The sequence below is a fragment of the Anarhichas minor genome, unplaced genomic scaffold (genome assembly GCF_050575085.1).
Source record: "Anarhichas minor isolate MPS153535 unplaced genomic scaffold, ASM5057508v1 ptg000047l, whole genome shotgun sequence".
NCBI classification, from domain to species: Eukaryota; Metazoa; Chordata; class Actinopteri; order Perciformes; family Anarhichadidae; genus Anarhichas; species Anarhichas minor.
Genome location: NW_027466493.1, coordinates 700,103 through 727,398, shown reverse-complemented (window position 1 = coordinate 727,398; position 27,296 = coordinate 700,103). Strand labels below are relative to the sequence as shown.

The 27,296-nt window shown below is 46.4% G+C and overlaps 1 protein-coding gene across 1 annotated transcript; it reads left to right on the top strand.

The window, feature by feature from the left end:
- Nucleotides 1-2,595: 2,595 nt before the first annotated feature.
- On the top strand, nucleotides 2,596-27,296 carry LOC142971567 (kinesin-like protein KIF26A). Its single transcript, XM_076112135.1, has 15 exons — nucleotides 2,596-2,622; nucleotides 3,099-3,431; nucleotides 3,500-3,603; nucleotides 9,419-9,587; nucleotides 11,827-12,033; nucleotides 12,698-12,791; nucleotides 12,867-13,138; nucleotides 14,032-14,260; nucleotides 16,723-16,879; nucleotides 18,927-19,089; nucleotides 20,107-23,260; nucleotides 25,344-25,534; nucleotides 25,842-25,862; nucleotides 26,803-26,953; nucleotides 27,115-27,296. Exons 1-15 carry the CDS (start codon nucleotides 2,596-2,598, stop codon nucleotides 27,294-27,296), a joined length of 5,454 nt encoding a protein of 1,817 aa, XP_075968250.1.

The window sequence follows — 27,296 nt, the reverse complement described above, 5'->3', positions numbered from 1 at the left end:
TTCTCTGATTAAAAGAGTACAGATCAGACCAGTCTGGTTCGACACTTCCTGGGACTAGAACAGAGGCTATCCAGGTGAGGACAGGTAGGAAACTCAAACTCAAAGTTCAGATAGAGCGGGTGTTTCCAGAGGTTCAGTGTGTGAAACTAAAGTGAATCCAACAAACAAGACTTTAACATTTTAGTGAACGGGCTCTAGTTTTGTTTAATAAATTCTCAAAAACGTTTAGGTTCAGGAAAGATGGTGGTTTCAGATGCTAACATGCTAACACCAACACACAGGCCTGTTAGGGAACGACAGAAATCATTTCAGCCGGCAGAAGAACTAGACCCTCTAAAAAACAGTCCTAAAGCTGCATTCTCTCTAATGTCCATCAGGGGGCGACTCCTCTGGTTGTTAGAAGTCTGTGAGAAAAGGACTCTACTTCTTACGTTCATATTTATTTACGTACTTATTTACCACTTACTTACCTACTTCCTTACTCACTTACTTACTTACCTACTTACTTACTCACTCAGTCACTTACTTACTTACATACTTACCTACTTACTTACTTACTCACTTACTTACTTACATACTTACCTACTTACTTACTCACTCACTTACTTACTTACATACTTACCTACTTACCTACTTACTTACTCACTCACTTACTTACTTACCTACTTACATACTTACATACTTATTTACATACTTACTTACTTACATATTTACGTACTTACTTACTCTGATTAGTGAGTGGAAAAAGTGAATTAGAAATCACTGAGTTTCTTTTTATTTACATACTTACATACTTATTTACGTACTTACTTACTCACTTACTTACTTACTTACTCATTTACATACATACTTACTTATTTACATACTTATTTACGTACTTATTTACCTACTTACTTACTTACATACATACATACCTACATCCATACTTACCTACTTACTTACTTACATACATACATACATACCTACATCCATACTTACCTGCTTACTTACTTACATACATACATACATACCTACATACATACTTACCTGCTTACTTACTTATATACATACATACATACCTACATCCATACTTACCTACTTACTTACTTATATACATACATACATACATACTTACCTAACTATATTCTTTCTCTCTGTCTCTCTTTAATAAAATGGGATCCATGTTGTTGTGGTTCTGATGATCCGTTGTACTCACATCAGATCTTCATCCTGCCGACATAAAAGAAAACCTAAATTAGAGACGGAGTGTTTTCATTGGACGAGAGCAGCAGGGTGTTTGAGCTGACCTGAGTTCAGCAGCTGCTGTGAAAATAAAGAGATTCATCAGAAGGAAAGTATCAGAGAGTTAAAGCAGCTTCAGGAGGAAGAACTGAAGGACAGTCTGGACTCTACAGGTTCGTTTCAACTTCATGACCATACATATATATATATATAGTATAGTATAGCATATATATATATATAGTATAGTATAGCATATATACATATATATATACATATAGTATAATATAGCATATATATATATATAGTATAGTATAGCATATATACATATATATATACATATAGTATAATATAGCATATATATATATATAGTATAGTATAGCATATATACATATATATATACATATAGTATAATATAGCATATATATATATAGTATAGTATAGCATATATACATATATATAGTATATATATATAGTATAGTATAGCATATATACATATATATACATATAGTATATATATATATATATATATATATATATCAGTGCTGGGCAACGATTAAAATACAATATGTAATATTGACAATATCAATAAGTATTTTGATATTGTCACGAGACGATCGCGCGCGCGTGTGTGTGTGTGTGTGTGTGTGTGTGTGTGTGTGTGTGTGTGTGTGTGTGTGTGTGTGTGTGTGTGTGTGTGTGTGTGTGAGACAGGAGCGACCGACGGTTCCGGACCGGGCGTGTGACCCGGTGGGGGGGCGAGCGGCATCAGAAGGAAGTGACGCCACACAAACAGCTGTTCACCGCTCGCTGCGCTCCTTGTGTTAAAAATGTGCTTAATAATTTTTAAAAAATGCGTTAACGCGCGATAAATTAATTGTCGCGTTAATTAATGAATGCATTAACACGATAATAACGCGTTAACTTGCCCAGCACTAATATATATGTATGTATATATGTATGAATATTTATATTTCTTTATATGTACAATGTGCAGTGTTTGACTCTCTACGGACCCTTTAAGAGCATAAACACAACAGGAGAACCAGCTGCTGTTAAAGACGTTCCATGAACCTCTAGCAGCAGGTCTGGTCTAAAGGGATCCTGGTTTGAAGATCAAGATGTTTTTAAATGTTGCCATTTTATTCCAGAATGTTCCTTTTATAAGATTTAATATTTAAAACGATCATCTCACAGCTCCTGACGGAGCTCCAGCTGCTCTGCAGGAGACACAAAGAGGTCAGAGGTCAGACAAGAGAAGCTGTAAAAGTGGAGCTGAAGCTGACCTCAGTGCAGTTCAACGGGACTCCGCCTCCCAGTATTGGTGCTGCCCTCCGATTGGCTGTCGGCTGTGTGTGTGAAGTTATGTGACAGGTGATGACCTCATCATGGAGGGGTCATGAGGTCAGACTGTAAATCTACTGTGTGTGTGTGTGTGTGAGCGAGCAGCTGTTGAATCATAAAGTCTGAAACGTGTTTGATACCAAACTCATCACATTCAGCAGAAACATTTCTTACTTTAAATAGTTCTTTCAACGATGATTGAATATTTGAATTAAGTTATTGATTAAACTCCAGGTGTTTGTCTCTGTGTCCTCTCTGTTTGAAATGATCAGTGGACATGTCTCACAGAGGGACGAACTGGGACGAACTGGGACACACTGGGACACACTGGGCTGTTATGCTGTTACTTTAGCTAGTTAGCTAGTTAGCTAGAGACATTAGCATACGCGTGATTTTTGCTCTTGTGACATAAAAAACATAGAAGCTACATGAAACTAAAATAAAGCGATGGAATCTTTAGAACCTCTTTAGAGAGTCCAGAAGTAGAAAACAAAGACTTGTAGACGTTAACTGGATCTGGTTTTACCCCCCTCCAGGACCTGGCCTACGCCTTCTTCCTCTTCGATAAGCTGCAGCGTCTCCAGTGTCCTCGCCGTGGACGCCATGTTTCCGTGGACGCCCGCTGTGACGTGTGCAGCGCCTCCTTCCACCAGCTGAGGCGTCTCGCTCTGCGTCGCGCTCTCGGCCTCAGCGGAGAGATGACCCCCCGACCGCAGAGGGGCGGAGTCCAGAGCACCTACCTGGGCGGGGGCGGAGCCAAGGGGCTGGCCACTGTCACGCCCCTCCCCCTGAACGCTCAGCACCACCTGGAGGGAGTGTGGAGCGTCTCCTGCTGCACACCTGAGCTGCAGGTGAGACAGAGGAGCTCCGTGATCGATAGAATCAATAATTGATCGTGTCTCAACCGTGTTCTGATCCCCTGTGTCTCGTCTGTCAGGGTCAGACTTCAGCTGGAGGTCACGTGACCCTGAAGACATCCACTCACAACGTCTCCACCCAAACCGGACAACCGGCGTCTGCTGCAGCCGCCTTCTTCAGCAGGTCAGTGAACGCACCACCGTCCCTTTAACCAGAGACATTCAGAGAAATAAAACTTTATTCAAACAGCACCTTTAAAGATTCAAATATTAATAACTATCAAATCTGATAAAAATAGATTCTTCATCCTCAGTTCTTCAAAAACAAAAGAAACTACAAAGATGGAGGACAAAGAAACGCGGGCGGATGAAGCTCATTGGCTCTCACCTGCTGGGGGGGAGGGGCTAACTTTTAATGTTTACAAACAAACAACAAAGCGGACAGGTCCTTAAATTTAAAGAAACAAATGAGTTTGTTCCTTCATTTAAAATCAAATAAGAAGTACCCATAATACTATTTATTTCAAATATCAACAAGAGCTTTCAGCCACATCTCATGGTCTTCATGCCTCACGTTGACTTCTCTTTTATCTTTATTTAGAATTCAAGTTTCTAAAGAGAGAAATGTGTGTAAAATGCAGAAATATGATGAAATGATGTTGATCTGAATATTAAGGCCTCACTAGGGGGTCTGATTCCATCAGTCATGAACACCTGTCAGAGCTCCTCCCACATCTGGTAGGGTATTCATGAGGAGGAGGAAGAGGAGGAAGAGGAAGAAGAATAGGAAGAGGAGGAAGAGGAGGAAAAATAGGAAATAGGAAGTACTACCCTTACCCTTGCACTTATTGTACTCTCTGTTACTCTGTTACTCTCTGTTACTCTCTGTTACTCTGTTACTCTCTGTTACTCTGTGTTACTCTGTTACACTGTGTTACTCTCTGTTACTCTGTTACTCTGTTACTCTGTTACTCTCTGTTACTCTCTGTTACTCTGTTACACTGTGTTACTCTCTGTTACTCTCTGTTATTCTGTTACTGTGTTACTCTCTGTTACTCTCTGTTACTCTGTTACTCTGTTACTCTCTGTTACTCTGTGTTACTCTGTTACACTGTGTTACTCTCTGTTACTCTGTTACTCTCTGTTACTCTGTTACTCTCTGTTACTCTGTGTTACTCTGTTACACTGTGTTACTCTCTGTTACTCTCTGTTATTCTGTTACTGTGTTACTCTCTGTTACTCTCTGTTACTCTGTTACTCTGTTACTCTCTGTTACTCTCTGTTATTCTGTTACTGTTACACTGTGTTACTCTGTTACACTGTTACTCTGTTACTCTGTGTTACTCTGTTACTCTAGTCATAAAGCAGCAACTTAAATGTTTCACATATGAATATGATGAATTTATAAGAAATAATTATATCTTAATAAAACTTCTGCAAAAGTCCAAAATAATATTACTGAAATTATTTATTATTCAGTTAAACCTCTTATTCTCGGAGCCGTTTTTTAGGTCTCTGAGCGAAAAAGCATAGCCCTACAAAACTGACCATAGCTCTGTAACTACAAGGTCGATTTTAATAATTTTTGTTGATATAATCAGATCACAACACCTGTGACATAGCTTACATAGGTCATATTGTGAATATGTTGCTGGTTAATATAGAAAATAAGACATAACACAGCTGAAAGTGAAAATATTCAGCCTCGCCTGGGAAAAATGCACTTTCAGTGATAAAAGGTTATTGAAATAATGCAGCTAGCTCCCTGAAACTTTCCCAAGTCATAGCATAACTGATCAGTAGTTATTAAAAAAAGGTTAAAGTGGAATAAAGTGGAATAAAGTTAAGAATAAGAGGTTTTAGTCAGGCGAGACCATCATTTTCGAACCAGCTGTTGCAGCTCTTATATTGTACTTTTATACACTATATAACTATATATTTCACTTTCTTTATCACTCATATGATTCAATACATCCAAATACAGATAATAGGAATCATATTCATATTCATAACATCATCAGAGCGAGTTTTGGCTGTCATCTGTAGGATTTTCTCATTTCATGTGTGTGTGTGTGGCTGGATCTCAGCCTATCCTCGGTCGATTTCCAAAAACAACCCCTCCTTAGACGCGTCACAGGCTTAGGAAGACTCATGCCAAGTTTGGTGGTGATCGTCAAAAGATTTCATACAATAAAGTTGCCAGAAGTGACGCGTGTACCCCGGCGGAAATTTCCGGTCGCAGGCAGTCTGACCACTCGCCCAAGCCCCCTTGACCGCTCTTATTCTGGAAACAAGTCGGAAGTCAACAGTATGCAGTTGGCAGCAATGACTACAGCTTTGGAACGGAAATTCCGCGACGTTATTATCCATATTTTCATAAAACTTGGGCGCATACCCACGATTTTTTTCGGCGAAGTTCAGCATGAAGGTACGTTTGATCACTCACAACTGTTTAGTGCTTCTACGGATCGTAAAAAAGAAGTTAGTTACGTGTTCCGCCACGTGTGCTAATGCTATTACATGCTTTGTATGACTGGGTAGCTGTTAGCATGAGGGTACAGACATTGATTTACTGTACTCATAGCGCCGATTTCTGGCCCGGATTTGGTGCTTTTATGCCACGATATACTTGTGCTTATATGAGTAGCCTATAGTTGTCTTTGGAGTTTATAATAAGTGACTTATATGATGTTGTTGTCCAGACGTTGCTGGTTCATCGAAAAAAAAAAAGTGGCCGTGTCCACACTACTGGCTAATAATCATGCTATTTTCCTCATGTGAGTTTGAGGGGTTCTGAGCCCGAGTGCCCCCAAATTTGGGGGCGTCGTAATGAGCAACAATTAACTTCAGTCATCATTAAAATGTAAATATGATCACATTTATCTTAATTATTGATTTATATTCTTCAGTTTGTTCATGTTCTTTTATATCAACTCACACACACTCACACACACCACACTCACACACACCACACTCACACACGCACACACACTCACACACACAGACACACTCACACTCACACTCACACACACTCACACACACCACACTCGCACACACACTCACACACACAGACACACTCACACTCACACACACTCACACTCACACACACACACACACACACGCACACACACACTCGCACTCTCACACACACACACACACTCACACACAGACACACTCACACACACACACTCACACACACAGACACACTCACACTCACACACACTCACACTCACACACACACACACACACACACACACACACACGCACACACACACTCGCACTCTCACACACACACACACACTCACACACAGACACACTCACACACACACACTCACACACACAGACACACTCACACTCACACACACTCACACTCACACACACACACACACACACACACACTCACACGCACACACACACTCGCACTCTCACACACACACACACACTCACACACAGACACACTCACACTCACACACACTCACACTCACACACACACACACACTCACACACACAGACACACTCACACTCACACACACTCACACTCACACACACACACACTCACACGCACACACACACTCGCACTCTCACACACACACACACACTCACACACAGACACACTCACACTCACACACACACGTACACACACACACACATAAACACACACTCACACACACTGAGTGTCTTTGAAGTCCAGCGGTGGGGGTGTCTGTCATCTCACGAAGTATTCATGTAGCATGTCAAGTGTGTGTGTGTGTGTGTGTGTGTGTGGGTGTGTGTGCGCGCGCATGGTTTTCACGGCTGCTGTGTGTCGACATGACAAGGAGGCAAGGCTGTGAAGGGAGGAGGAGTGAGGAGGAGGAGGGAGGAGGGAGGAGAGGTGAGCGAGGCAGACGGACAGAGCTGGAGCATCGCTAGTGTTTCCCGGCAACAACATCAACGAGAGGCAGAAATCCAGGAGCTCTTCATCCTCCTTTATTTCTACCTCTTGGGTTGAATCCTTTATTCCTCCTCTGCTGCTGCTCCCCTTCATCCGCCCCTCTCTCTGAGTGAGAGGAGGAGGAGGGAGGAAGGAGAGAGGAGGAAGGGAGGGGTGGAGAGGAAAACCATTGCGATACTGCAGGAACAGGCTGAGGAGCTACAGGAGAGTAGAGAGGAGGAAGAGGAGGAGAGGTAAAGAGGTTAATTAAAGGAAACGGACAAAAGGAGGTCGATTCAGAGGAAATTAAGCTGAGGTGAAGAGCAGGAGGGAGAAATCTAAAAGTAAAGGTGAAGAGGAGAAAAGCAGGACGGTGGGAGAGAAGAAGAAGAAGTTCAGAGGAAACAAAGAAGAGAGGAGGAAAGTGAAGGATGGAGGTGAGAAGGAGGAGTGAACAGGGAATTAGATGTGAGGTTTGCAGGCGGAGGTTTGGTGCAGCGTTTGGCTGAAAGACGCAGTCGGACGATGGACGACCAGAACCTCCTCATGTCTCTGCAGGACCTCCTCACCGACCAGTCCAGCAGACGTCAGCTCAGAGACGAACCACGAGAAGTTTACTGGACAAACTGAAACCTGTTGGACTCTTCTGAATGTCTGAGACGATGACGATGACGATGATGATGATGATGATGATGAACGGATGTTTGAAGGATACATTTGGACGTTTTTCTGATGACGGACAAAGTGACAAACTTTCCTTGAAGCACCTTAAATAAGTGAAACTATTTACTGATATGTGAACGTTTAGTAGATTAATTTGTACCGTCAGTCAGATTTGATCTGAAGAGAACTTGGTTCTACACAAGAGAATAGAAGATGGACAGTTTGAATATTTCAAGAACACATTTGACTCCCTGAGGACTTTGGTGATGGACCAAAGTTACTGATGATTGGAGGTCAGTTTACAGATATTTAGAGATACTCTAACGTTGGATGAGGACTTTGTCAGGACTTGTCCTTCATCGGGACACATCTGGATCAACAGAGGGTTTCCTGCAAAAGTAGAAGACGTGATTGAACCAAACACACATCAGAATCTGAGCTTCCATTGGATTGTGGATCAGATTCCTGGAGTTGAACATCTGATCCAAACCTCTTTGAAAAGTCTTCATATTTATATTTACTGGACACTTGTATCGTCTGAGTCTTTTCCGGATGATTCTTTCGCTGCCATGTTTCACCACCGGACACACCTTTTATGGTTCCTGTTGGTTCCTGTTGGTTCCTCCTTCCTGTCGGATTAAATCTGGTTCTTCATGATGGCGAATGAGAAGGAGAACACGTCTGGTTCCAGGAGAAGAACTGTGAGATAATGGACTGGAAGGAACTGTGAGTATGTCTGAGTCCTCCTCGTGTCTCTCTACATATAAAGACACAGTGACGTTTGAGACATCAATCCTGGTTTAGTGCAGACTGGAGCAGGTTTACGGTCCCTGAACACACATTCTGTCACCTTAAACCTGAACGGTGTCTTCATGCACTTGTAAAGGAAGTCCGTTCCCTCTTCATTGGTCTCTGAGGTCTCTTCCAGCTCCATTTATCACATTATTAACTGTGTTCAACCAGGTCCTCTGATACTGGATGAGGGGGGGGATACGTCTCTGGTAGAGACCTGTCAATCACCGTGTAGCCCCGCCCTAAAGCATCCCCTGCTTTATGGTCTGTGTGACTCTAAATGGACCATAATGTACTAAATGAACATCATGCTGTATTGAAGAAGACTTGAAACTAGAGATTGAGACCATAAACTCATGTTTACAATGTTTACTGAGGTAATAAATCAAGAGAGAAGTAGAGTCATTTTCTCATAGACTTCTATAAAACCAGAGGAGTCGCCCCCTGGTGGACACTAGAGAGAATGCAGCTGGTTTTGGTTTCATATCATTTTACCTTCAGCAGCTGGAAGAGGAAGAGGAAGAAGATTATGAACCAGTTATTTTATTCTATAATAAACAATAATATAACAAACATATAATATATAATATACAATACTAATATATTTATATATTTGTGTTTCTGTCTTCAGGGCGGCTCAGAAGCTCAGTTTGTCCCGCAGGAGGAAGTCCCCGTTAGGCCCTGCCCCCTCTCTCTATGGGGGGGGATTCAGTGGAGCCCTGCAGGCCTCACCGCCCCCCATCCCACCATGTCTCCTCCGGGCCGGGTCAAAGGTCAAGGACGCGCCGGGGATGGGGAAGGTAGGACGTCACGATGTTACCCAGAATGCACTGCAGGAGATGCAGATCAGCTGGTTCTCAGGTTGTTGTGTTGTGGGGGGGGTGAAGGCCTGCAGACCTGGTCCTCCTTAAGACCCGGTCCTCATGTAGGCCTAGTCCTCCTAAAGACCTGGTTCTCATGTGAACCTAGTCCTCCTAAAGATCTGGTCCTCATGTAGGCCTAGTCCTCCTAAAGACCTGGTTCTCATGTGAACCTAGTCCTCCTAAAGACCTGGTCCTCATGTGAACATAGTCTTCCTTAAGACCTGGTCCTCATGTAGACCTTTAGTTTCTGATGGTCTACAGAACAGATTTTCATGAAGGACTCATGTGAACTCATGTGGACTCATCAGGATTCATGTGGACTCATGTGGACTCATGTGGACTACATGATGAACTTGTGAACTCTGATGAGCTTCCTCCTCTGAACTGAATCATCGGATAAATTAAACCCGGTGTTTTCTCGGTGGACTCATGAAGCAGCTCGTGCTCTGATTGGACGCCTCAGGAGAGCCGAGGGTTCGATTCCAAGTGACACCAGAACCAGAACCAGAATCAGAGAGTTTAGGACTCATAAAATGATGAGGACGACTTAGTAGGCCTCCTTCCTCTCTGATGTGGACTTGGTAGGCCTCCTTGCTCTCTGATGTGGACTTGGTAGGCCTCCTTGCTCTCTGATGCGGACTTAGTAGGCCTCCTTGCTCTCTGATGCGGACTTAGTAGGCCTCCTTCCTTTCTGATGTGGACTTGGTGGGCCACCTTCCTGTCTGATGCGGACTTGGTAGGCCTCCTTCCTCTCTGATGCGGACTTAGTAGTAGGGCTGCACGATTATGGCCAAAATCATAATCACGATTATTTTGATCAATATTGAGATCACGATTATTTATCACGATTATTCATTCATTTTAGGGACACTTTTTATTGCACTTTCATGTTTAACAGAACACTGCTTCCACTTCCATTGTTGTGCTACATTCTGGCTAATGTACAAATCTTTGCATCAGACTGGTCCTGATCACAGTGCATCTCGTAGAAGGAAAATATAAATAAAATAGTAGCAACACTTTTTACCCAAAATTAAATCCACAGAGCACTGCTTTCACTTCCATGTTGTGCTACATTCCAGCTAATGTACACGTCTTTACATCAAAATAAAACGTATACGGTTCTTATTCACCTGAAGAAAATTTGTACCCAAAATAAACGGCTAACTAAAAATAAATATGCCATCACAGAAATAATTGCGCGAGGGGATCACGTATCTCTTGACTAGTGTCTTGACCATTTTTCTGAAGCCTTCATTGCTCACAGTATTTATTGGACACATGTCTTTGGCCAAATGAAATGCGATTGCATCCGTTATTCCAGCGTGTCTTTGGGAGGTGGATGATACGCTGTCGCGCTGTGCAGGGTCGCTGTTATGGGTTTCTGGGTTAACGTTGGACATGGACGGAGATTCAGTGAGGTAACGTTAGCTTTGGCCTTAATGCATTCGTCGTACTGTGGTTTGTGGTGATTTTTCAGGTGGTTGAACAAGTTAGTTGTATTGCTATGCGGCGCAGACACAACTCTGACGCACTCTGTGCATATGATTTGTTCTTGGTTAACATCACTTGCCCTAAATCCAAAAAACTTCCAGACAACAGATGATGATCCTTTGAGGGGCTAGCTCCTCGCCTTCTGCTCCTGACATTTGATTTAGCTTTCACACGACACCCGTGACCCTCTGTTCTCTGTTCTCACTACTCTTCTACTAATACCGGAGTCGACTGCAGACAGAACTTTCTTTGAGGCTGCTGCTGCAGGGTGCGCGCATGACACCTCCCATCTCGTTCTCCCCCTGGTGGTCGGCTGACTGTTAGTTGAGGACGCGCTTGATTTGATATGTAGCAGAGCACGCATTTTAAACGTCAATATCGCTGACGATCATGCTCATTTAATCGTGGCAGCCCTACTTAGTAGGCCTCCTTCCTCTCTGATGCGGACTTGGTAGGCCTCCTTCCTGTCTGAGGCGGACTTGGTAGGCCTCCTTCCTGTCTGATGCGGACTTGGTAGGCCTCCTTCCTCTCTGAGGCGGACTTGGTAGGCCTCCTTCCTGTCTGATGCGGACTTGGTAGGCCTCCTTCCTGTCTGATGCAGACTTGGTAGGCCTCCTTCCTGTCTGATGCGGACTTGGTGGGCCTCCTTGCTCTCTGATGTGGACTTCTTGTCTGTCTGCAGGTCCGAGTGATGGTCCGGATCTGCTCGGTCCACAGCAGCGAGTCCTCAGAGTCCGTGTCCCTCCTCAAAGTGGACGTCAGGAAGAAGCTGCTGACTCTCAGCGAGACACCGACCGGCGGACAAATCGCTGGCGCCCAGAGACGGTCCTCCGCCTCGGGTCCAAAGACCTTCACCTTCGATGCCATCTTCTCCCAGAATGCATCACAGGTGAGACGTGATCAACGACACCTTTGATATTTAGCTTCACCTTCACGGTCATCAACCTGACCAGCTGCTGAATATTTCTACTCAAGTCACGCTGAAAGAGCTCTTCATCCTCAGAGACCTGTGTGTGTGTGTGTGTGTGTGTGTGTGTGTGTGTGTGTGTGTGTGTGTGTGTGTGTGTGTGTGTGTGTCTGTGTGTGTGTGTGTGTGTAGGTGTGTCTGTGTGTGTGTGTGTGTGTGTGTGTGTCTGTGTGTGTGTGTGTGTAGGTGTGTCTGTGTGTGTCTGTGTTTGTGTGTGTGTGTCTGTGTGTGTGTGTGTGTAGGTGTGTCTGTGTGTGTGTGTGTGTGTGTGTGTCTGTGTGTGTCTGTGTCTGTGTGTGTGTGTGTAGGTGTGTGTGTAGGTGTGTGTGTGTGTGTGTGTAGGTGTGTGTGTGTGTAGGTGTGTGTGTGTGTGTGTGTGTGTTTACATCTCATGACTTGAGCTAACTTGACCTCAGGTGACCTAGAGTTTCCTGTGGTACCATCAGTTAGAGAGTAATCTTCATGTGACTGTACTACGGTATCACACCACTGCTCTGCATGAGGGTCAGTTAGTACACGACCTCCCTGTAAGGAGACTGTTCTGTGACGTGATTGGTGGATCTTAACTGGATCTGGCTCCTGATAGGCCGAGGTGTGTTCGGGGGCGGCGGCTGAGGTCATCCAGTCGGTGGTGAACGGAGCGGACGGCTGCATCTTCTGCTTCGGACACGCTCACCTGGGTAACACACACACACACACACACACACTTTTCTGAGTGTCACATGACTGTTTAGTTGACTCCGCCCCCCCACCAGGTAAGACCTACACCATGATTGGTCGAGACTGCTCCACCCAGAGTCTGGGCGTGGCTCCCACAGCCATCTCGTGGCTCTTTAAGGTGATCGAGGAGCGGAGGGAGAAGTATGGAGCTCGCTTCTCCGTCAGAGCGTCCGCCGTGGAGGTCTCCGGTCGGGAGGAGACGCTCACCGACCTCCTGGCTGAGCTCACCTCCTCCTCAGCGGGGGGGCACCAGGAGGCCCCGGGCCCCGCGGTGTCCCTGAGAGAGGACCCTCTCTGTGGATCCCAGGTTAGAGAGGAACTCCTTCCTCCTCCACTTCCTATAAATCATCTCTTTATTTCATCGCTTCACCTCTCAGGAGCAGCACACTGACCAGATTTTCAAAATAAAAGCCGGCACAGAGACTCAGGATTAATGATACAGTTCACTCTTGTGTCACTGAGGATGTCTGGTACCAGACGACCATTAGACAGCTGTAATCATGTGTATCTGCTAAAATGATAAACAGCATAAATACATGCAGGAAGCAGCGTTCAGATATTTCCAGTGAAAACCAGATGTTTCTTATCTCCTCGCCTCCTTCCCTCCCTTCCTCCTGTCTGACCTCCTCTTCACCTCCTGGGACTTATTCTCTGTCCAATTAGTCGTGACCTCCTTCCTTTCTACTCTTATATTCTGTTTCATCTCACCAGAGCTTCTTCTGTCTGACACTTTTATCTCCTTTCACTTCCTTTTCTTCATCAAACCTCATTCTGTCTCATTTCTCTTCTCTCACTTTTATCTTAATAAAATGTCAGTCATGTCGTTTTCTCGTTGAGACGTCTTTATAAACTCACAATGACGTCTTCATCTCACCTGCAGAGTGACATCTTTTCTTCTTCTGCTCTGCGACTGAGCAGACTTTGGGCGACATCCTGTTTATGGCCTTCAGAGTGATGGTTTATGTGAATCTGACCTCGAGTCGACAGCCTCAAATAGTGGTCAGGTTTGCGAGCATTAGCACTAGCACTCAATAGCTCTAACATAGCACAGGCACTAAATTAACATAGCACTATAACTAGCGCCCACCTCCACATCCCTCCGTGATGTGTTGTCTTTGCCTCACAGTATTTCTATTATTATATGGTTCCCCTCTGGGTTCTTGTTCCCTTTGATCTCCTGACCGTCTCTCTCTCCATCAGCTGCAGAACCAGACGGAGCTGCGGGCGAACAATGCAGAGCGAGCAGCGTTTTTCCTGGACGCCGCCCTGACGGCGAGGAGGAGCAGCCAGGCACCAAGCAACCAGGAGGCCCAGAGGAACTCTCACTTCCTGTTCAGCCTGCACCTCAACCAGGAGAGGCCGGACAAAGGCAGCAAGGCAGCAGGTCAGTGTGTGTTCACCTGGTTATTAACTGATCTGATGTTAGAGAGTTGTGAAGTTTTTCAAAAGCTTCAGAAAATATCTGGTTCTTCGGCTGAAAGTCAAAACTACAAGAATCCTGTGAAGTTACAAACTGAAAGAGGGAAGTCAACTACAACTCCCAAGATGCATTTCACTAACACTGTAGTTTATCTTGACTCAATCACACATCCACCGTCCTGCTGCCGTAAATACTCACCACAACAAAGTCATTTGTTTCCAATTTCCTCCTTTTGTTATGTAGAAACTACAGATTTTAGTTTTTAAAGATTCACGTCTTCAGTGGGAACCAATGGGCTTTGAGCAGACAGACAAACACGGAAAGTCAGACCGTACCTGTACAGGTTCCACCAACAGACATCATCCACAACCACAGACATCATCCACAACCACAGACATCCACAACCACAGACATCATCCACAGACATCATCCACAACCACAGACATCATCCACAACCACAGACATTATCCACAACCACAGACATCACCCACAACCACAGACATCATCCACAACCACAGACATTATCCACAACCACAACCACAGACATCATCCACAACCACAGACATCATCCACAACCACAGACATCACCCACAACCACAGACATCATCCACAACCACAGACATCACCCACAACCACAGACATCATCCACAACCACAGACATCCACAACCACAGACATCATCCACAGACATCATCCACAACCACAGACATCGTCCACAACCACAGACATCCATAACCACAGACATCATCCACAACCACAGACAACCACCGACATCATCCACAACCACCAACATCATCCACAACCACAGACATCATCCACAACCACAGACATCATCCACAACCACAGACATCACCCACAACCACAGACATCACCCACAACCACATCCACAACCACAGACATCACCCACAACCACAGACATCACCCACAACCACATCCACAACCACAGACATCACCCACAACCACAGACATCATCCACAACCACAGACATCGTCCACAACCACAGACATCCATAACCACAGACATCATCCACAACCACAGACAACCACCGACATCATCCACAACCACAGACAACCACCGACATCATCCACAACCACATACATCATCCACAGCCACATACATCACCCACAACCACAGACATCACCCACAACCACAGACATCACCCACAACCACAGACATCATCCACAACCACAGACATCGTCCACAACCACAGACATCGTCCACAACCACAGACATCCATAACCACAGACATCATCCACAACCACAGACAACCACCGACATCATCCACAACCACCAACATCATCCACAACCACAGACATCACCCACAACCACAGACATCACCCACAACCACATCCACAACCACAACCACAGACATCACCCACAACCACAGACATCACCCACAACCACATCCACAACCACAACCACCGACATCATCCACAACCACCGACATCATCCACAACCACAGACATCACCCACAACCACAGACATCACCCACAACCACATCCACAACCACAGACATCATCCACAACCACAGACATCGTCCACAACCACAGACATCCATAACCACAGATATCATCCACAACCACCGACATCACCCACAACCACAGACATCACCCACAACCACAGACGTCACCCACAACCACAACCACAGACATCATCCACAACCACAGACATCATCCACAACCACAGGTCGTAGACTCCGACCCCCTCAGGCTGAATAAAATCTACCGTTAGTGATGGTGCAGCCATCATTAGCATTAGCAGTTGACTCTCTTCTTCTTCATCTTCTGCTATCAATTTCCAAACACGTAGCTGCTAATTAGCGTCATTGGGAGCATTAACGAGCAGAGAGGCTACGTTAACGCCACCACCGCCCACGTCTGCCTGTCACAGCAGAGCCATTTCCACAGTTATTAGTGTTTCACTGCAACTCCGTCCACAGCTGGAATAAATCTGCATGGCTCATGAGGCCCGAAGCCTCCATGTCCTGCAGTGTTTATAGACCGGCGGGTATAAACTAAGCTGCTCTCAGCAGTTTGTAAATCTTGCTGATGCCGACGTAATGAAATGAGCGGAGATAACAGACTGAAACTGATCCGAGTATCTGATCTGAGCTGCAGAGGCGTCCGGAGGAAATGAAGCTTGGGACTTGTCGGTCTTGACTTTAGACTCTGACATTGGGGCCTGCCAGTCTTTATTAGGGACTTGTTGGACCTGACTTGTAACTTGACTTAGGACTTGCTATTCTTGTCTTGGAACTTGTTGATCTTGACTTCTGCCTTGACTTGGGATTTGTATGTTCTTGACCTGGGACCTTGTGGTCTTGAATTGATTGGTGTTCTTGTTCTGATTGTCATTAAATTAATCGATTAACTGACCAGTCCTTTAACCAGCCGATGTATTCCAGCAGCAATAATCAGTTAAACAGGCTGTATTGTAGTTTGTCTTTTTAAAAACTTCCTCTGTGTCTCTCAGTGTCTGGTGGGAGTCGTCTTCACCTCCTGGATCTTGGAAGCTGTGAGACGGACATCAGCGGGACCAGAGAGGGAGGAGGAGGACAGTGTTTGTCTCTGTCTGCGCTGGGAAACGTCATCCTGGCCCTCGCCAACGGGGCCGAGCACGTCCCCTACAGGTACCAGAGCTAAACGACACAACCGGTCACATCCCCTACAGCAGTGATTTTCAACCGCTGTGCCGCGGCACACCAGAGTACCGTGAGAGATCATCAGGTGTGCCGTGGGAAAATGTCCAATTTCACTTAATGAGTCCAAAAAAATATGATTTAGTTGTTGCAAATACTTTGCCATTGTTGAGCGTCTGAGCTGTAATATAGTGTCTGGCTAAGTAATACATGCTCTTCCATGCCAGTGGGGGGCAGTAGGTAGCGCAGTAATGACGTGTTCATGTAGGACAGTAGAATGAAATGACGCGCGGGAGAAGTTGCGATGACAAGACGAACAGCGATGGAGAAATATTTGAAAAGTATAAATGCAGACTCTGAACTGGGCCCTGGACAACATAACCCAGATGAAAAGCCGAGTAAGGATCAACACATTGAGAGACTTGTCATTAAATTGTCAGCATATAACCGGCCCTCGGTACAACGGCCCGCCAGAAAATATCATGTTTATCATAACCGGCCCCCCACACCACAGAGCTCCGGGACGAGAAGTGGCGATGTGAGCTGGCTTTATGTGCAACACAACGAAGCATCTCACTGTGCTAAACCTGCAGCTTCAGGGACGTGTGATCATCACACGTGTGATCACAGACATGTGTGATGCAGTAAAGGTCTCCACCGCTGTGTTCCCGACAGCATGTTGCTGATAAACGGGGTGCACTCGGCACAGAGTTCACTCTGCGATTTGCCAACTTTGCAGCTCAGAAATGTAAATCTGAACTGCTCAGCAATCCGTTTGCAGTTGAGGTGTAAAGAGCACCTGTGGAGCTGATAGAGCTCCAGTGTGATGACACTCAAGGTAAAGTGTGACTCTGAGGGCGCTGCACAGTTTACAAGCTTCACCCTGAAACGATGCCTTAACTCCGCCTACATGCTGCTCAAACGCTCTGCATGTTTGGAAGCACACACCTGTGTGAGCAGCTGTTCTCTGTGATGAAGATGAACACAAACCCACACAGGAGTCTCACTGATGCACCTTCACTCCATCCTGAGGGTTTCCACAGAACCTAACTCCAGATATTAATGAACTGGCAAGTTCAAGAAAAGATGCCAAACATCTGGCTCTGGCACGTATGCATAAAATAATGTAGCCTACCTCAACATGTATTCTTTTTGCACTTAGTCCAATATCCCTCCTATCCTTTTTATTAAATGGTGACTATATTTGGTCCTCAACGTAGTCACAATTTCTTGTTGTGTCCCTCCCTGGGATTGAGTTCCACACCCCTGCATATCTGCTGTATTATGCTGAAAGGTGTCATTTTGTAACGTTTTCGGTTGTTGGTGTGCCGCGGGATCTTTTTAATGTAAAAAATGTGCCGCGGCTCAGAAAAGGTTGAAAAACACTGGTGTACAGGTACCAGAGCTAAAGGACACAACCGGTCAAAAGTTGGTATTTTTCTGTGTTCCATTTACCTCAGAAATCAGAAGTTGGAATGACGACAAACCCAAAGGCAGAGTTCTGGAGCCAGGTTAGCTTTTGTTAGCTATTGAATGAATCCATCACCAACACGACTAAATAATAAAAGATAAATTGTTTTTCAGCTGAATGAAGACGTTAGGAGGTTTAGTTATTCTTTATCTTTCTTCACATAAGGGAGCTGATTCAAACATTCACTGATTCACATTGAATTTCCCAAAATGTCATAAATTTGCATAAAACTTGGACCTCAGCTTTGTTGTTGTGGTTAACAGCAGCTTGGATTGCAGTATGTCGATTCACTCTGTGATCCTTGTAGCTCTTCTTTTCAAAGGCAGGATTTCATCCACGTTTCCCTCCATTTCTGACTACAGCTCACATGTGGCGTGGAGTTCAAAGTGGGCTTCATTAATGTCAAATGAGAGATCATTCCTATTCCCTTTTTTGCTTGTCGGTGCCCGACTGTTGCGTGGCGGTAATGAATGGTTTCTGGGATCCTGTGGGGGGGTTCTCAGGCCTGTCTTTGCTCTTTTCCCCTTTTCTTTTGGCTAACGAGGGGTTTCTTGATGTATTATTCAGGGACAGTAAGCTCACCATGCTGCTCAGAGAATCCCTCGGAAACATCAACTGTCGAACCACCATGATCGCCCACATCTCCGACTCCCCGGCCAACTACATGGAGACGCTGACCACCGTGCAGCTGGCCTCCCGCATCCACCGCATGAGGAAGAAGAAGTCCAAGGTTCTTCGCCTTTCATTCAGGTTTCCTGTCTCAGTGCTAAGTGCAGGGTTGAGAGAGACGCTGATCAGGACACTTAATGTCTGTGGGCATTTTTTAATTATTAGTTTTTTATTTCTGTCATCATACTGTTTCTTAGAATTCCCACATGAGGCTTTCCTTCTTCTATTTAATCCAAAATACTTTATTTGTCCCCTCAAAGGGAAACTTAAGAGAAGCAAGTTTGGAAACACAAATCCACATAAAATGTGACAATGTTTGAGATAATGACATCGTGCACTAACTATTGGGTGTAACTAAAACAATATCCTGTAAAACAAAGAGTTAAAAAGGTCATTTCTAATGCACTGTGACTGATGGCTTCTGTAAAACATTTCACTGAAACTGTTCCCATGTGAACTAAACAATAGTTGAGTTCTTTGTCGCATGGATACAAAATGTTGGCAAAACATGTGGCGTGATGACCTTCTCTTGTCTTGAAGAATGTCGTGTTTTCTACGAGATGTTCGGAGTGATGTGACTCTGACTGAGACAGCTGAGACAGAAAGTAACGGTGACATTTTAGAGTTTTGAAAAGCACATTTATAACATAAAAATCAAATTTAAAGGGAATTATTTTATTTCATTTATTTATGTTCAGTTGTACTTCCACGATGCTGGCGTTGATAAAATCTATAGTGTAAATCTTTGACGGGGGTCTGAGAGTCACACGGTCATAATTCAGCGAGTTCTTCTCTGATATGTCAGATAATCAATATCACTGTTCCCATGGGGACGGCAGTGAGATGAAAGAGGCCCTCGCTCTCATTAGAGGCTGTGTTTGTGTTTTATGGATTGAAACAAGCCATATGGTGACAAGCTTATATATCTCATTGACATGCATTTTTACCCAGCCCACAGTTTGAACTCGTAACCTCACAGTGTATCGACGACATCCGCTCCGGGAATGGATTTGCCTTCAGGTAGTTCAGGCCTCTCTAGTATGTTAATCCTGTGTGATTTCCTTTTTCTATCCAGCAGACTTCCTACAGCTCATCCGGAGGGGACAGTTCCTGTGAGGAAGGCCCGTCCCATCGACCTCCTCATCCTCGACCGTTCCACCCAAAGATCGTGGCCCTCGACCCGGACACGCCCCTGCTGCTGCTGTCTGGCGACCCCGACTACTCCTCCAGCAGCGAACACTCCTGCGACACTGTCATCTACGTCGGACCCGGAGGGGTGGCCGTCTCGGACCAAGAACTCAGCGACAACGAGGGACCGCCTTCCTGCGTTCCAATCATCCCCTCGCTGACCAAAAAGTGGGTGAAAGATGCACCCAGGTCCGACGGCAATCACTTAAAGTGCAACACGTTCGCAGAGCTGCAGGAGAGACTCGACTGCATCGACGGCAGCGAGGGTCCGGACGCGTTCAGCACGGAGGGAAAAGCAGCACAAGCAGCGGCGCTCAGGACTCAGACTGGAGCCACTAAACCCACCGAGACAACGTCTCCACCCAGATCAGATAAGAATCCCTCCCCCGGGTTCTCAGAAAGCACATCATGCTCAAATAAACCCGATCAGGGACAATCCACATTCCCTTCAGCCGGTGGCCTCATGGACTCTTCCAAACAGACGAGTGCAGATGTGAAGAAACTTGCTAACCCCTTTCATCTATGTCTGGTGAAACCTAGTGGGAGTTTTTCTCAGGACTCGGAGCCCGTGCTGAGAGAGAAGGTCTACCTCAGAGGAGGTGTTCCCAAGCCGTCAGCCTCTCCGTCCTTACCCAGGACATCCAGGGCATCATCTCAGCCTCAGGTTGTAGGTAGGACGCCCCCTGTGGGTATGAGTCAACTGAGGCAAGGCCATCCTCTGGGGTCTCCTAACATGGAACGGGCCCACAGTCTTCGGGCAGCTCTGTTCGGAGGACACCTTGACAGGGATTTTCTGAGGACTACCATCACATTGCAGCAGCCCGTGGAGCTGAACGGGGAGGACGAGCTTGTGTTCACGGTCGTGGAGGAGCTTCCTCTCGGCCTCGTCCCGGACAACGGCCGCCCCTCCAACCTCCTCGGCTTCAACGGTGACCGCTCTCGGCGAGGGTTGTCCTCCGACTCTCGGCCTGTCAGCATCATCAGCAGTATTAACGACGAGTACGATGCTTACACGAGTCAACAAGGAGCTGTGGGACCCGGGGCCGACGTTGGCACCGACTGCCGGGAAGGGTTGTTTCCTCACCATAGCGACAAGCGGTCGGCTCGCGGCTCACGGCCGAGTGAAGTGAGTGCTGATTCGGCTGAAGGCACTCATTCAACAAGCAGGCTTTACTTGAGGGACAAAGTCATGGCATCGGAGAATGCATCCATGCTAACCTCGCCAAGTATGTTTCATAAACAGACATTTTTGCAGCACAGCATGAAGAGCTCCCTGAATGACAGTGGCGTTGGTTTCTCAGAGCTGGACTGTAACCCTGCTACTCCAAACAAACCTTCTTTTACCAAGTGTCCTCCATCCCCTGACTCCACCAAAGCCTCTCTCGCGGTGAGAGACGGTACTGTGAACACTTCTGCATCAGCCCAGATTCCACGTCCTGTCGCCCATTCCAGTCTTCCCAGGAAAAACAAGCCTACCTCATCTGCAGTCGTGGTCTGCAGCAGGCAGGAAGGGAGACACGATGATGTCGTTTCGCTTCAGGGAAGCAGTCAGTTCGATCCCAGAGAGGTTGGGTTTCTCTCTGCAGGTAAGCCACCAAGAAGTGGCACGAGTAGTGTTTCCTTTAAGAGGCCCGGAGGGAACAGCAACAGCGTACCTCGGCTACCGAAGACGACGACGTCGTCTTCCGCTCAGAGGGTTGTGGATGGTTGTGAGAAGTCCAGCGGCAGGAGGGGACATACTCTCATCAAGCTGCCACGACTCACCCGAGGTGCGACAACTCTAGGAACTGTTTCCGTTCCCCAGAATTCAGAATCAAAATGTGTTCGCGAGGGCGCTTCGGTGACGGGTACCCTGAGGTTCTCCTCCTTGGGGAAAAGGTTGAATGGGCAGAAAAGCAGTGTGATATCTAGGTCTGGATGTGGAAACATCTCCCCTCCTGCTCCACCTGTTAGACAGCTGAGCCAAGACGTAAAGACAAGGACTGCACTGTCTCCAAGTGCCTTAAAAACAAGCAGCGACATTGGAAAGTTTCCATTCCCTAAAACATCAACCTCAGAGGAGGAATTCAACATCAGGCTGCGGGCAGATTCATTCAGCCACAGAACATCTAGTTTAAAAACCGAACACAGTTTCGCCAGGACATCTTCCAGCCTGAAGACACGAGGGAGCAAAGCGGAGTCTTCCAGGTACTACGGGAGTCTGAGGTCTCTGGAGAGTCAAACTTTAGCTGGGTCCAAGCTTCAGCTGTCCAGGGAGAGCAATGCTGCTACTTTAGGGAGCAACAGCAGATCCAACAGATCGGTTCCAAGACTCGGGGTTCCGGCCTCCAGCTCCACATCTGGTTCTTCCTCCCAAGTTTCTCCCGGTGTCTTGGCAACTACAAGCAAACTGGGGCCGGTCGAAGGCAACAACAGCAGCTCTCGAGCAGCAACGTCTGGTGGATCAAAGGTTCGTACTTTGTCCACCGGCAGTCCCAAGACCCCTCCCTCCTCACCTAAACCTCTCGATCAAGTAGCCGGACGCAACACCGGCCTCCCTCCAACTGGGAAGTCCCCGGCTCGGTTGGGGGCAGCAGCCAAGACGGGAAGAGGCACCGTCATGGGCACCAAGCAGGCCATCAGCAGGGCGGCTAACAGCCGGGTTAGCGAGTTAGCCACAGGTAGCCAAATGAAGCAGCTCAACAGGGTATCCAGGGGAGAAACGGGAAGCGGTGGGACGACCGGTAGCGTCATCGGGTTGCCGGGCAACACGCCGCTACCGTCGCCTTACAGCAAGATCACGGCGCCTCGGAGGCCGCAGCGCCACAGCAGCGGGCACGGCAGCGACAACAGCAGCGTCCTCAGCGGAGAGCTGCCGCCCGCCATGGGCCGCACTGCCCTGTTCTACCACAGCGGGGGCAGCAGTGGCTACGAGAGCGTGATCCGGGACAGCGAGACCACCGGCAGCGCGTCTTCGGCGCACGACGACTCCGTGAGCGAAACCGGAGCGTCGGCGTCGTCCAATAGGAGCAGAGTTTCTAGATCGCCCAAGAAGAGAGGAAACGGTGAGTCGGCTTTGCACTCGTCCACCTCCCTCCTGTCCTGTTACTGCTTCAGAGGTCAGAATCTCTATACATCAAGGTGCATCATTTTTGTACGTTTTGCTACGAATTCTGAATGAGATGGTGTTGATTTAGGACCCAAACGTGACCAGATACCATGACTCAGCAGTCTAAAGTCCTGCTTCCTTTAATGCACCCTTGCAGCCTCACACCTTGTAAAAGTGTTGGACAACATTCAAATGATTTATGTAAAAAAACATCAAAATCTATGGCCGTTTATTCTCTGGTTGGGTTTACAGGGATGTGATCTGGACTTTTCAGCACAATCAGCACAATATATTTTAATATTTTACATTTTAATATGCACATTTATTTAGCACGATGGTGTTAAAACATCAAGATTTATCTAAAAATATCCACAAATCTGAAACTTTCTCAGCAATGTGGACACTTAGTGGTTGTTAAATCAGCTCAGAATGCATCTAGTTATACTGTAGTACACATAGTATTGTATATATAGAGATATAGAGTATAGTATATGTATTTGTTGCTAGAGCACAGCAGCATCTTTTATACAGTTTGTTCTTCTTGAGATCGATTAAAGACTTTAAAACAACAAACGGTTAATGTAGAGAAATGTCAAAATGTATTTATTTATTTATTCATTCTGCACCAATCAGTGAAGCTGTGAGTGAGCCAGAGTTCATCTGATGTCCACAGATAACATGAAGCTTCTCAATGTGTTGATCAGAATGTGTGAGAAGCTACATCGACACATTAACACGTTTGTTTGTCCATGTTGTGCTGACTGGATGAAAGCGGCTGTTCAATATCATATTTTCATGAATGCTGAGCACTCTCTGATGTTTCACCGCATCGATCTGTCTGTCGCGTTATCGTCACATCGTCACATTATGTGGGACGATGTGACGATGTGACCTTCCAGCAGCTGATTGTGATTCATGCAGCAGGTCAGAGAGTCTGATGCATGATCCGCCTCATGAATAATTCATGAGGCCGCTGAGATTCCCCGTGTACATATCCAACTACACTCCCCCCTCACCGCTACACACTCCCCCCTCACCGCTACACACTCCCCCCTCATCGCTACACACTCCCCCCTCACCGCTACGCACTACCCCCTCACCGCTACGCACTCCCCCCTCATCGCTACACACTCCCCCCTCATCGCTACGCACTCCCCCCTCATCGCTACACACTCCCCCCTCATCGCTACGCACTCCCCCCTCATCGCTACGCACTACCCCCTCACCGCTACGCACTCCCCCCTCATCGCTACACACTCCCCCCTCATCGCTACGCACTACCCCCTCACCGCTACGCACTCCCCCCTCATCGCTACACACTCCCCCCTCATCGCTACGCACTACCCCCTCACCGCTACGCACTCCCCCCTCATCGCTACACACTCCCCCCTCATCGCTACGCACTACCCCCTCATCGCTACACACTCCCCCCTCATCGCTACACACTCCCCCCTCACCGCTACGCACTCCCCCCTCATCGCTACACACTCCCCCCTCATCGCTACACACTCCCCCCTCACCACTACACACTCCCCCCTCATCGCTACACACTCCCCCCTCATCACTAAACACTCCCCCCTCATTGCGACACACTCCCCCCTCACCGCTACACACTCCCCCCTCATTGCGACACACTCCCCCCTCATCGCTACACACTCCCCCCTCACCGCTACACACTCCCCCCTCATCGCTACACACTCCCCCCTCACTTAGAGACAGAATGGTTTTAATAATCCGTAATGGCTTTTTGTTTGTGGTGCTCGCTGTTGCTTCTGGTTTTCCTTTTCGCAGTCATGATGATGATGATGATAAAATGAATCTGGACAGCCGCTCTCTGACAGCCGTGCGTATAAAGTCATTAAGATAAGATTGAGGTTGAGTGCAGGGTTTTTAAACGTTATCAGCAGCACAAATGTTTGTTGGAGGTTCTGCTCGTTATAAACTGACGGAGAAGACGAGGCTGATTATAAATACTGAGCTGTCATTAAGATGTCAAAAACTAAATACAACACGACTTCATCTGTTGTGACTTCAATCAGGTTTCCTGCGGCGCCGTCTGATCCCAGCTGCCCTCCCGGACGCCTCCTCTCTGGGCAGGAAGGTGGGGGGTCAGTGGGTGGACCTGCCCCCCCTGGGCGGCACCCTGAAGGAGCCCTTCGAGATAAAGGTGTACGAGATCGACGACGTGGAGCGTCTGCAGAGGAGGAGGGAGCTCGTGACGGGGTCAGAGGTGAGGCGGTCTCCATCTGCTCGGCGCTGTCTTCAGGAGAAGAGTGAATAATAATGTGTTTGCTCTCTGCTGGTCCAGTCATCAGAACTGCTCTCTGCTGGTCCAGTCATCAGAACCAACAGCGAAACACAGCTGAAAAACACACTCACTTTTGAGAGTTTTGTTAATGTTTGCAGAGAACATCCTTCAGAACATTTTGTATTGTGTTGTAGTTGTTGTAAAAGTAGAATGAAAGGAAGTATATAAATCTGTTAACGCCATGTTAACCTTCAGTGTGTTGATTTAATGTCTTTTCTTTTGTCTGCAGCCGTTCCACGACGTTGAAAAGGTGAGTTCTTCTTTTAAAACAAATCTTAGTTGATTTACTATAAATGATTTCTCTGAAAATATGAAGAATATCTTTCAATAAATCAGATGATCAAACGTAGAAATAATCCTTTTACAAGTATTTATATTTATCTGAGGACCAAACATCTTTATTTGGAACAAAATGTTCAGTTCTGAATGAATAAACAAGTAATAATACAATAAAAAACCACATGAATAAATAGTATAAAATATATAAATGAAGCAATAATATGTGAACAAACTCATTACACAAATATATTTGATCGTTTTATAGGAGTTTCTTTTTATTCAATAATGTACTTTTTAATCTCTTTAATGGCTTCATTGTTGTTATTGTTCATGCTAACAGGAGCTAACGGCTAATGGAGGTAGCAGGTGCTGAGCTTGCTATCTGTAGGGTTGCAGAGCACCTGATTGGCTGAGAGGTGAGGGGGCAGAGACCATAACGCCGTCAATAAAAGTAATTTATAATACCGTAAATATAAAAAAGCTCTGACTTCTGTCTGAACTTTATTTTGGTGAATGTGTTTTTAATTTAATTTGATAATAAGCTTTATTGTGAAACATCTTTATAATAAAGTTTCATCAAATCTAAATGCAAACAATAAATAAAAATAATACCTGCAGCAATAACAGAAAGGTGTCAGCGTTACCTGGTTCCTCCTCCTACACCTGTAAATAGAGGCAGCACTGATCCACCTCGGTGACACCTGGTCCTCTTCAGTCCTTAATCCTCCTCCACAGTTAGAAGATTAGCGCTCATGCTAATTTGACCTGCAACTGGCTGCTAATTAAACTCAGAGTGAAGCGGGTCAGCAGGCCCCCGTTCCTCCTGAGATCCTCTACAGACCAGCAGACGGTCTTCAGAGTCTAAAGGGGGACCTCAGCAGCTTGTGTTTGGTGTGTTGGGGGGTCCTCAGCGTTTGGTCTACTTCAACGCCCGGCTGAGGATGCTGGAGAAGAGGCAGCAGCAGATCAGAGAGCTGAAGAGCAAACACGAGACGCTGAAGGAGGAGCTGGAGGAGACCAAGACCCGACTGATGCTGGACCCCAGCAAGTGGAGCGGAGAGTGTGAGTACAGTCCTGTAGACCTGTTTCCTGTAGTCCTGTATCCTGTATCCTGTAGTTCCTTATAAAAAAATATCAGTGTATCGCAGAATGCCCTGCATCGCTTTTATTAAATGTTTTTAACACTAACCCATCTCTTCCTGTCTGTGCCCCCGCCCCTCCAGTCGACGTAGACCAGGATCTGGATCGGGACTCCCAGGAGTACCTGGAGGCTCTGGCTCAGGCCACGGCAGAGCTGGAGTACTGCGTTAACCTCTGCAAGTCCCGCGTCATGATGGAGACCTGCTTCGACATCGCAGTGACGATGGCCGATGTGCAGGGAGGACAGCAGGAGGTGGAGGTGTGA